The 12,642-nt window shown below is 35.4% G+C and overlaps 1 protein-coding gene across 3 annotated transcripts in view; it reads right to left on the bottom strand.

The window, feature by feature from the left end:
- Positions 1–12,642, bottom strand: part of LOC124362269 (guanine nucleotide-binding protein G(I)/G(S)/G(T) subunit beta-1) — a 67,994-nt gene that overhangs the window by 24,496 nt on the left and 30,856 nt on the right. For all 3 annotated transcript variants that reach the window (XM_046816622.1, XM_046816624.1, XM_046816623.1), the window contains exon 2: positions 4,629–4,717. In XM_046816622.1, coding sequence (XP_046672578.1) covers positions 4,629–4,685 — 57 coding nt within the window. In that variant the 5' untranslated portion in view covers positions 4,686–4,717. The remainder of the gene's footprint in view (positions 1–4,628; positions 4,718–12,642) is intronic.

Below are 12,642 nucleotides of genomic sequence, written 5' to 3' on the forward strand. Positions count from 1 at the left end.
ACCAATGAGTTTTTTTTACTTAAATGTAGTTGTTTCTGTGTACGTTATAACAAAAAATACGCATAAGTGTTTTGTTTTCGCAGAGCGATGGGTGTATATAATTTTCAATATAATAAAGTAGTTTATTTGCATATTAAAACTGTCATATGTTTTTCTTAATAGAGGAACGGAGCTGTAACATGCACCTACCCCCGAGTACGCAATACGCACCATGGGTGCTGGCGAAACGGTGGATGATGGAGAGCAGAGGACGTTGGACGGCCAAGCCTGTCAGAGACCCGAGAAATGGTCAAGCGAAAACAGAGGGAGATAAAACTATATCAAACCCAGTTTCTCACAGGCTACGAAAACTTTTGAACATATCAGTTCAATATGAGTACGTATAGGGACGCGGAGCACGATGACGCCAACCACACGGTCCTCTTTTGCAGACGGTGTGGTAACGAGAAGGGGGAGCTCGAGACTACAATTTGCCAACTCTTACAAGCCACCATTGTTCGTAAAATGGTACCTGTCATGCGGGCTTGGAACTAGAAATTAGAAGAAAGGTAATACAGCCTAACCAACGGACTGACATTGGACCGTTGGGGATTATTAGCGGGTACGAGTCCCCCAACGTAGCGGAATACGTTGTCGGTGCATTAGCATTCTCCCCTTTAAAAGTTTTTCTAACATATTCATTTAATGTACGAACATTGTGTAGGCCTTACACTAATTTAATACAAAGACACATACTTTTTTATAGATTCTGAAGATCTCGTGATGAGGTCTGACGCTCTCATTAAGGAATTGAGCTTGTTGTAGTTTTATACGTTTATTCCTCTTTGACTGTCCGGACAATTTTTCGCTACCTAACGGATAGTTTCTTTCATTACGTTCACTCATAAATTAAATATGCATTATATATTCAAGAGGGCAGCGAGATCTTGGACGCTAACCACATAACATACAGCAAAATGTAGTTATTTATTTTCATGCAACAAAACTGATTGAAGCCCAATAACATCGTAGAAGTCAGAGTAACAGCAATGTACCAACACTTAGGTTCATTCTACACGAGGGACAAAACGCGTCCGTTTGCCGCAGAGAAAAACGTTTTTGTCACAGAGCCACAGAGTTTCAATTGGGCGAACTACATGTGCAACTTCCCTGTAGCGTGTGGACGCGTTCGTTGGCGTACCGGCGTAAAAGTTGAGCACCGAATACCGGCGTGTCATTCCACGCGAAGCGACTTGCAAGCGTTCGTTAGGTTGAGCCGACTTGTTTTTGAGTACCGGTACTTCTAAACAGTCTACGAAAACAATTCGTTTTTGTGCTTTTTGTATCTTGTGTACTTAATTTTGACCCCATTAGTTCGTAAAGTGACGCTACAGACATCCGATAGTACTGAAAACACTTCATAAGATACTCCGAATATCACCCAAGGTCAGGCGATTCGCAGCAACCTATTGGGTGTATGCACCAATACCCTTTTACGACCAGCAAATGTGATTGGTGCACGGCTACACACTCAACTTGTAAAGGACCCATGGAAAATATGAGGTGTTTTGTAGATAGTCTATAGTGGGTCGCGTTTCACTCGCCGGTTTTATCTCCACAACGGCGAGGAGTCAAAACACTCGTATAGAATGTGCAAAATTGTCTAGTGACTGGGCAACTAAACGGTCGTGTTTTCATCACTGCTTAAGGTCCGAAACACACGAGCGTTTTGCAGGGCGTCGATGCAGCTGCAGCATTTGGGATTCTCGGTTCTGCTTTAACGCAGCCGCACCGCAACGCCGCATTTTGGAATAGAGGCATTGTGTTGTTTGACATTATTCGCGTACACACCGCGTTTTAGAAAGTGCAATAGTTTGTTCTCACAAGTTACATAGTTCATTACCGTGAGCAACATTGATGTAGAACTGTTCACAGAAGAAATGAAGAGGAATTCTGGCAATATAGAATCCTTGGAGTCAGGGATATCTCAATACAATAAGAAAGATAGCACCCTACTCCAGTGTATATTAAGCCTTTAATCCTCCATTGGAGGTACTGAACTCCCATCACTGAACTAATGGTTTTTGTATGGAACCCTTTAGTCTACCTAAGAAAAAACTTTTTATTGGAAAGATTGAATTAACATACTGACTGCTATGAACACAGCTTACTGCTATCCTGTTTGCAAGAGCAACTACAACATGAGTACTATTTGGCTTTTCGTGAGCTTCCAGACTAACCCTGTTTTGGTTTTAAGAAAAACATCATACACCTCCCCACACTGCCGTCGAAGCCGTAGCTCACATATTAATACGGTTTCGACTTATTATTACGTCGGCGACGCCGTCTTCACTCCGCAAGCAACGTAGCAGACGTGTCTCCTTCCCCTCTACCTCGTTTCCAATTGCTCATTTCTATTTTGTCAGGAACGTATATAAAGGGTTTCCATTGCAACGATACTTGATTAGATCCTTGTGGCGGAGCTGAGACAAAGATACCTGGACCCGGATCGATCGTAGGTCACCGGAAACCTGCCGGTGGGGCTACTCTTTGAATCGTGACTGTGTGAATGGAAGAGTGAATGGAATACCGTAAATATAAGTTTTAATTAATAAGCCTTATATTACATTATTAAGATTAATTTTTTTAAGAGTTTAAATGTAAGAAAGGATCATATGGTCCTAATTTTGCCTCAATAAAGAAGTGTTTCTTTCTTTCTTTTTACACACAAAAGAATATTAAAGATTAGAAGAGAGCGTTTAACAATAGAGTAGGGAGGTGCAGACAAGTTGTGAAAAACGCTTTCAGAATACTTGCTCAATGGTGGAAGCTGTACTTTTGACCATTGCAATGTGATATGAAATGGGTGTACAACATTATTAAGACTACAGTAATTTTTCATACCTATTTGAGCAGTAAAGGCCATGTTCTCTGAGGAAGTAAGAACCACCTACAACACATTATGGTAACCTATTCCAAGTACCCTTCTCAAGATACAAAAGAACACATTACAAACAGAAACAACCCCGCTGCCATGTGCGCATGCGCATGGTCGAGGTTGTAGTTAAAACGTATTAATACATGGCTCGTGTTACTAGCATATAAATACGCCACTGTAAATTACTGCACTTAATGTTATTGTGAGACACATCAGTAACATCTTCGAAAGCTGACTGGTGGTGTGGAGAAGCCTTTTATATTTAAATTTAATAAAGACACAGTTCAAACTTTGAAAAAGCTTTAGCTGATTACTACAATTCAAAGCTGAAATTACTAGATTATTTTTGTTGTTTGAATTGTGTAAACAATCTGTTAAAAGTAAGAAAATATACAATAGTAAAATTGTGTAGACTAATAAATTCTATATCTAATAATATTGGTATTTAATTACAGTATATAAAGAAATAAAACACAATTTAAAGATCAATTCAATAAAACAATCTGTACTGCATGCAAACAAATACAACAATCACACAAAAATCAACAATGAGCTAGTGACCTTATCTGATTCATTTATTATTTGTCGTAGCTAAGTAAACTTAATATCAAAATGTTCATATAAAAGTAATCTATATTTCACTATTATTAAACACTTTTCATGAATTATTATAGTTTTGGATTCCGAAGAACATAATTGGAGAAAATGCAAAAATTCTCCCAGAAATTTTGTTACAAGGGCAATTTTGCAATAGGCAGATTTCTATGAAATCTACTTAATATTGTGATAAAGACAATGCAAGAAGTCTTATTTATTAAACATACAAGTAAAGTTTTAATGCCTCTCTACCCACATATTGTGGTCTTGTCTATGTGGGCTGAAGACAACCCATTCCAGGGAAGCAGATACCAATAATAAATGCACTTCTTTCTGGGTGAATGTGAGAGCTGTACTTTACATGCCTTGAGAACTGTACTGTACATGTCTTAACCTATTAATGTTTTCAGACCTGACAACAGATCACAGTTCTCTCAGAGAGGTTAAAGGTAAACTCCTGTGCAGATGCCACCCGCTCCACTTAATCCAGAATTGTATGAAGATCCCTATTTTAACTAACCAAACTAGGGATAGTTCCAAGCCCATACAATTTACTTCTCGACCTACTTGAGTGGAATAGAGCTGTAACAACCTGATGATGACTTTTTTATCTGCCAAGCATTAAATCAAGATATAGTCCACCAACATGCACAGACACGTCTGGGTAGTCATAACCATTGCTATGTAGTCACATGAGCTTTTCTAATATTACTTTTACAAGCCTTCTATAAACAAATTTAGAAATATAAATTTTATAACTATTCATGTATAAATATTTACGTGCTATTTTAAATGCCTTAAATTTGAAACTTTTTAGTAGAAATATATTAAAAAAGCTTATCTTACAAAGAAAGTATTGTGGGAAAGATTTTTATTACAAGATCACCACTGTTCCTTTACTCAAGATTCACTCATACAAAAATAATTATTACAGTTTTAAATATCGGAAAATTGCATAAAATAATCACCTTACAAATAAAACTTAAAGAAAACTTTAAAATTAATATAAAACTTATTAAGTATTTTTCTATTTTTAAAACACAGTTTATTTAAGTGAACATATGTATTGATCCTTTAATTAAATTTGAATGTTAATGTAGTTAGTATAACTTACTCGGATGGCATTTTTTAATGTTTCTGCTTCCTGTCGTAAACTATCCAACTCATTCATACTTGCTCAGACGCTCTGCAAACCGACAGGAGCTGAAAACAAAACAAAACTGTATTACAATGGATGTTTAGTGTAATATACATCAACCTCTAATAGTGATTTCCCATACCTTCACTTACTATAATTACTTCACTTACTATCTCTAAATATTAGAAATTTACTTAAGAGTGAGACACAAGAGTTACTATTCTTCAGCTCAATTTACTGGAAAGTTTTACACAAGGCAAGTTATTTCTGACAGTTACTGTGTGACAGTAGAAGCTGCACTTGTCAGTTTATTGAAAAAAAGGATTAAACATCTTCATACCAGTTTTACCCATATAATTAACTACAGGTCAACATTCATGAAAAATAAACCCTCAAGAGAACAAACCCTAGTATCACAAACTCCTCTTCTTTGATTTCCACTGTAACAATATTTCTTAAATCAGTGAAGAGGAAATATTAGATTGTCCCCATTACGACTTTCCACCAATAGCCTTTTCAGCCCCTACCCCTTCTCCATCCAATATCAAGCATTGGAATCACATATTCATTCATCGATTTGCACTGCACTACAGAGGAAAGATTGGACTATGCCCATTAAGACTTTTCACCAACAAACAGCCTTTTCAGCTTCTCCTCCATCCAATATCAAGCATTGGAATCACACATTCCTATTCATCGATTTGCACTGTAACAACAAAGATTTTTCAACAGCCCACATGAAATATTCCTGAAAATGTATGTGTCATCCATCTCCCTTCTCCAATATGAAGTATTGGAAGCACATATTCCTATTCATCAGTTTGCACTATAGCTACAGATGAAATATTAGATGTGTGGAAAAAAAAATTCAGTACATTCAATTTTTTTATATCATTATAAAAGAAAGATGCCAATATTTGTATTTGGATGGTTCAGTTTCAGACACTCTTTCTGTCAACTGGGTTGTGCCCCAGGACTCACTTTTAGGGCCTATACATTCATGTTACTTATTTAATACAAAAGTCATATGAAGTTGAATTAATATGAACCTATTAATATCTACCTGTTTGCTGATCGCTTGGGTCTAAAACTAGAACAAAAACAGTCTTAGAATGTAAGTACTAAATTTGCTATAAGTCAACTGTAGTGTTTGATTGGTGTAAAGTGAACAGATTTTGTGCCTGAATCTCAGTTTACCATGTGGGCCTAATAAAAACATTGACTTTTTTAAAGATTCTTGGAATTTTTGTCCAGTTAGACCTAGTTCTTCTTCTTCTTCTATGGGGTGGCCTACTGACATGCACTTATGCCTCAAGGGCTTTTTGCACTCCCCGGGAGCACACTAAGGCCTACCAAGGTATGATTTCAGCAGTTCCACAAACCGCCGAAAACAATGTATCAGGTCCTCCTGAGGAAATTCACCACCCTTGTCCAAACTACCAAAGATGGCATACCGCTCCCTTGCTATTGTTGATATTTTCCTTTACTTACTGTTATTTATAATTTGTATAAATGTCCTTCTTAGTTTATTAGATGGGTAGTTTTTGCGTGCAGCCTCTTTCTCGAAATGTTTATGATTACTTGTATGAGGGCTGCATGATGAAGAGCAATAAAACTATGAGTAAAGTGAATAACAAGAAGCAACAACAACCTTTATTATTTGTTTGATTACATATCATTACTTTTGTATATGAACTGGTAGCTATTTATGTTTTACCTGATTTTGTTACTAATAATGTATGCAATGGCTTATACAGGGCTGGAGCCTGAGCCGCTCACCCCCAAAATTCTGTGACAATGTTCATTGAAAACCTCATATCCAAGCCAAATTTTATGTTTAATTCATTTTTACAAAATCTGTAGTCGTGAAAAAGAATCAACAGAATTGCATTGGTTAGCCCCAAGGAAGGAGACAAACCACAGCACACATTGCATTGCCAGCTCCCAATATAACAGCAGCTAGCATATTTCTCTAGAATTCCCCCTATCTTATCAATTTTTAGATAAGATAATCAGTGTTATTGTTTTTCATAGCAGCTAAATTTTAATTACACCATCCACTCTCTGTATTTTAGAGAACATTTCATAAAAGCACTTGTATCCTGTATATACTGTGGGAGTGTAAGGGTTATCCTTCTCATTAGACAAAACAGAAGGAAATCAAATCATTCAAATAAAAAATTGTTGAGGTTCTTATGGTAGCCAAAAATAAGCAAAAATAATAAATTATCAAAAGTACTTAAAAATCTATGTCAAACAAATGAAATCTGACATATGTCTATCCTTCACCATTAGTTTCTAAACTATATATATGAAAAGCCCGAAAGATGCAAGAAAAATGTGTTCTGTGTTCTATAACACAGGAAAAGTGAAGGGAGAATTTCCAGAATTGCACATGGAAAACCTCAAAACACTGATAGTAGAAACTGTGCTAAATAATATTTTTAAAGACTTGCTAGCTATGAAGAGCTCAACTTCAAGGTAAGGAGTAAGGTGTGATACTCAGAAATGTATCTAATACAGCAGTAGAATGCACTGTTGCAGACTATAATTTTTTAACTCCATCCTTATAAACTATAATGAACTACTTGGTATGCAACAAGTGCTAAGATAATGAAAATAAGAAGTAGAATCATGCATACAAAATTGAAAAACACAAAGAAGAATATCTTCAAAAAAAACCACTGTGAAGAAGACTTAAAGAAATTAAGAGTAAAACTATAAACAGACAGAGAAAACATTTGTGAGTCAAGTATTTATTCTCTAAGATCTATAATGTATATTTGTTTACTTCTTGTTCAATGAAATTTTTATTTTTCCATGTTTTGAACAATCATTACTCTACTTCTAATAAAGACTGAGATATTTATAAATTTAAGAATGGATGTGTTACTACATCTAGTATGCTACATGTTTTTAACCAGTTTTAGTGGTTTTAAGTAAAGAAAATTAAACAATTTAATGTAAATTATAAATAATTACTATAGTTTAGTTTTAATACTAGAAATTGCAAATAAATATATATTTAGTAATTTTAAAAAAAGATCTCTAGATAAAACAATTTTTATTTGTTTTATTTTATCATACTTGAACACGCTTCCTTAAAAAATAAATACAAAACACAAAATATTTAATCTTAACAGAATAACTTCAGAGCCAGTCAATAGTATCTGGAACAACAGTCTTATATAATAAGTATATCAATAAATCTCATACACAAGACTCATGTTTATTGTCCGAAATATTTGAGGCAAAAGTACTAAAAATGAACTTTCTTTTTAAATACATGAAAGTATTCTCATCTTTCACAGATAACGTAGGATTTCAATGGTATTGTTTTGAAAGAACAATGAGGTCAACAAATGATTTAAAATTCCCTCCTGTTATTAAACCATTATTCACATGAAAGTATCATCAGTTTTCACAGATAAAGAGTAGGATTTAATAGTATTGTTTTGAAATAACAACGAGGCTCGTTGTTCCTACAAATTATTTGAAATCCTCTACTATTATGTTCAACAATTTCTTTCCATCATCACCTGAAAGTATCAGCTTTCACAGATAAAGTAGGATTTAATGGTATTGTTTTGAAAGAACAATGAGGTTCGTTTACTATTATTATTATGTTCAACAATTTTTCCATCCATCAATGGCCAACTTAGATCTCGGCCATTGATCCACGTCCGGCCAACTTAGATCTCGGTTGACGTCTCAGCAGAGAACACGTGACGTGCTGGGGGGGGGGAGGAATGACTAATGTGGGGACAGCAGATGCAGGAAGTGATAGGAAGAGAGAGAGAATGATGGCATATCGAGTTCACAGACCTGTTTGCATTCTCGGACCGGTTTATGACAGTTGCTCAGGATAGCCTGGTATCTGCAGTCATTAGCGCCCCCCCCCCCACTAGTCTTTACCACGACTCTCATCACGTTTCTTACGTGCTGAGGAATTTAGCAACTCTACTTTACGGTTACCCTTTAGTTTGCTACGATCAAAAGTATTCTGGTTACGTAAAAGAAAACACCAACACGGCCTTAGATTTCCAACCAACGTTAAGCGATCCCACAAAGGGCCACAACACTCAATTCCTCTTGTTTATTTATTTAATTGGCAGTTCTACAATATACAGAAAAGCTCATGAATGGTCTTGAAAAACAGTAATTCGTAATGTTTTAATGTTATGTTTGAAGTTAAACCCCATCCAGTTTAATGAATTTACGCCCTATTGTAATATTATAAACGCGAAACTGCGAATATGTTTTAATATTTTATATCCAATCACACAACATCTAGTAGAGAGATTTAGACGAAATGTAATAAGTACATGGCTTACATTTAGCTACAATAACATTAAAACGTGCATATTTTTATTTAGAATACTGTCCATAAATACTCATAAAAATAATTAATGATTTATTTTCTGTAAAGATAGACAAAATTATGACAGCTGATTGAATTACTGAACGCAACGTGCCACGCAGTGTTCCAGAATATTTTATTCATATAAAAAAATACTAGCTGTCATAGTGTGTAGCGTATGGTAACATGTAACAGTAAATTTAGATCCAACTTTAATTATATTTGGTAGCAGTGAATCAGTGAGAATTTAGTTTATCCTAGATATTGTTTAATTAGAGATTCTATGCGAATGTTGAGTTTAGCTCCATTTCACCTTCTGCAGCTCTGAGATCCGACACTGTGGATCTGAAATGGAACACACTTAATATTCACATGGAATAATCCCTTCCCACCATGGCTGTGTTACAAGTATTAATCATTATTATAACATTCAATTTAATAAACAAAAACTATAATTGTTTTGCTTTGACAGTGTGTGACGGCATATTTACAGTAGCGGAGAGATTGCGCACTACCAAGCGAGCGCAGTGAACTCGTGACCATAGCAAATGGAATAACAAAGCGAAAGCAATAAGCCAGGCACAATGAGCATTTTCTTAAACAGATAATAGTTTATTTGAGCCAGAAGTACGCTCCGACATGCGCAGAGCTAGTCGCAATTTTGCTCAACTTCTGATTCAAATAATATTACCTCATATGCGACAAATGCCATTTACCTTTCGGAAATTATTATACGGGTCCATCAATTACATCACTAAGAAGGTGTAATATCGAATTACATCACCGATTTCGACAACATTGCCAACATTTTCCTCAACATTGATTTAAAATAAATCCAAGATTTACTAACATCCTAAGATGTACTCAAACTAATACCAAGAAATTTTGCAAAGTTGGAAATGTTGTATTTGTTTATTTCATATGGACTTATAGAAACATTTTACTCACTAACGTCAGGGTACGTTAATACGGTGCAACTATTCTAAAACATAGTACCACAGAGTTAGTGGCCTGAAAGTTTATCTAGATTATCTTCAGAAATTCTTGTTGTCCTCTGGATACAAAATCTGTATGTACCAGCAGTTCAGGACTGAGGTATCCAGTTATCGATAGTTATAGTAGTCTTGTTCAACTATGTAGAGTCACCAGTATGATATGAGACCAACACTCGAGTAGATGACATAATAATCTTGTAAAGCAGTTGGAAGTCCTTTTCCGTCTATTAACACCATTAGAAAAGAGTGGCTTTACTGCCACTAATTTGCCACTGCCACTGTAATTTGTAATAAATGTACATGTGGTCTTCGAAATAGTGCATGATCATCCCTAGATCTCTCAAGTAAAGTACCTTAACCAAAGCTTGTGTCATCCCTACGTCCAGTGTTAGTCTACAGCACCGACATGTTAAACTCTATGGCAGTTATCTTTGATTATTAAACAGTATATGAGAAAATATTGCATAAGTCATAATATCTGTTGTCATTAGAAACGTTGTGGTTTCTTGCTATCAGGCGGCAAACTGAAGAAATATAGCAGTAGAGAAATTATATATGTTATATTCAATAACTCTTACAGAAGTAAAAATACTATTAATTAATTCAAAAATGAGACCAATGCGAGAATTGTAACATGAATTACACCTTTAAACCAAATATTTAGTATGGCAGCGCTATCTATGCTTCTCTTCTGTGACGTAGCATTACCAAACAAAATTTATGGCACACAAACACCTATGGATGTACGGCCTATTCACTTTTAAAGTAATTATTGTGACACCAACATTGCTGATGCCACCAAGAGAAAGATCGTTGAAGACCTTCTTGAGACTGATAAGAATTTTCCCGTTTGAAAAAATTGATATCGTCAGCAAAGAGAAAGCAATTCTGCTATTATCAAACTGCCGATATCATTGATAAAAAAAATTGACGAGCAATAGACCCAAGTATGAGCCCTGTGTAACACCTGTAGACGCAGGGGAAGGCCGAAAAACACTATTTGTCGTCTTTAAAATAAGAGCGTGATGTCTTAAATAGCTCGTTATCCACTGCAGCATGGATTCTACTAACACCATAACCCTCCAGTTTAGCAAAAAAAGGGCGTGCGATATACACACATCCTACTCCGGCAAGATCCTTGAAACTTCTGGAACGAGAGTATTTTATTTGTGGAAGTACGACCCTTAGAAAGTCCTGCCTGCAGGTGTTGTCAAGGACAACACTCAAAACCCATAGCCAGAGCAGACTGTATAGCAACGGATTCAAGATTATGCAGTTACTGTACGCCGATATCATTTGGTTCCATCCATAATCATGCTCAGCTACGGGGAAATAATCATTACTAACTACAAATGCAAAGTGTTGTGCATAAACATTACACTGATCTGTAGGTTCGATGACTTCCTTCTTGCTTTTGTCGTGATATGAGTAGAATTATAGAGATTTTTGACATGTGACTAAAGGAGTTTAATGTATACTATTCTCGACTCACCTACAATATTCAAAATGTTATATTAAGTGTAGTGTGCTCCTTATGCTCTCTTCTAGCTTTCCGAAAATTACTGTCAGCAAATGATAGTTTAAACATTTTGTCTTCTTGATAACCTGAAGAGAATATCCTTCTATCTATATTTACAAGATAAATACATTCTGCTTTTGAGAATGAAATACTAGAATTAGATGTAAGAAAATTATTGTTATATTACCAACGTAGCTTTTATTCTCGACTTCAAGGAATGTTAATTTTGTAATGGTCCATGAGTTTAGGAAATTACTTTCTCTATAAATAAAAAGTGTCTTTCTCTAATATCAGTCATCCTACATACAATACACACCATACTTTAGCAATTTCATATTATTATCTTCAGTTGTTTTTCTATCATCCTGGTTACCACATATGCCTGAAGATTTAACGCCTGTATTTATAATAGACTCCACTCGTGTCTAACCCATAGAGTGTAGATTTGTATAACTGTGGTAATACAGGCAGCTTTTGGTACGGATATGGCAGTTACATATGCTGATTCTTAAATACGCTTGTTTTTCTTTTCATTTGTGACATTCAAAATCTGTAATTTAATTTCAAAGTTTACATCATGTTTCAAACTATCTTTGCTCTGTTACCAATGTTTTTCAAGAATTATTTGAAAGCAAATCTTGCTTGCTTCGACTTTCACTTGATTACAGAGAAAATGTAGAGGTCCTGAAATGTTAAGGGTAATTGTACACATCTCCCTTGGTCACATACAATCAATTTACCTCTTATGTATTGAGCATAATGCATGCTCTATAATGCAATTAGTCTATAATTGCTTACACAATGCTTTTGTTACTAAAACTTACATATATAACAATTTGAAAGAAAGTTGAAACGGACTTTAGTCCTTACTCATTTAATTTCATAACGCGGGCCAATCTTTATTTGAGCACGTAAAAATGTATACTTATCGCGAGTGTGATAACCTGAGCACAAGCGAGGGCGGCGAAACAAGACAAGACCGCAGCCTAGCAGTTGTTTACACAAGTATCAAGTGGTGTAACTTGATCACCTTGGCTACGGTATCATAACACTGGCTAATCTTTGTTTAAGGACGTTGGACAGTTTATTACGAATCGCGAGTGTGATAACCTGAGC

Source organism: Homalodisca vitripennis, chromosome 5 (assembly GCF_021130785.1).
Source record: "Homalodisca vitripennis isolate AUS2020 chromosome 5, UT_GWSS_2.1, whole genome shotgun sequence".
Classification (NCBI taxonomy): domain Eukaryota; kingdom Metazoa; phylum Arthropoda; class Insecta; order Hemiptera; family Cicadellidae; genus Homalodisca; species Homalodisca vitripennis.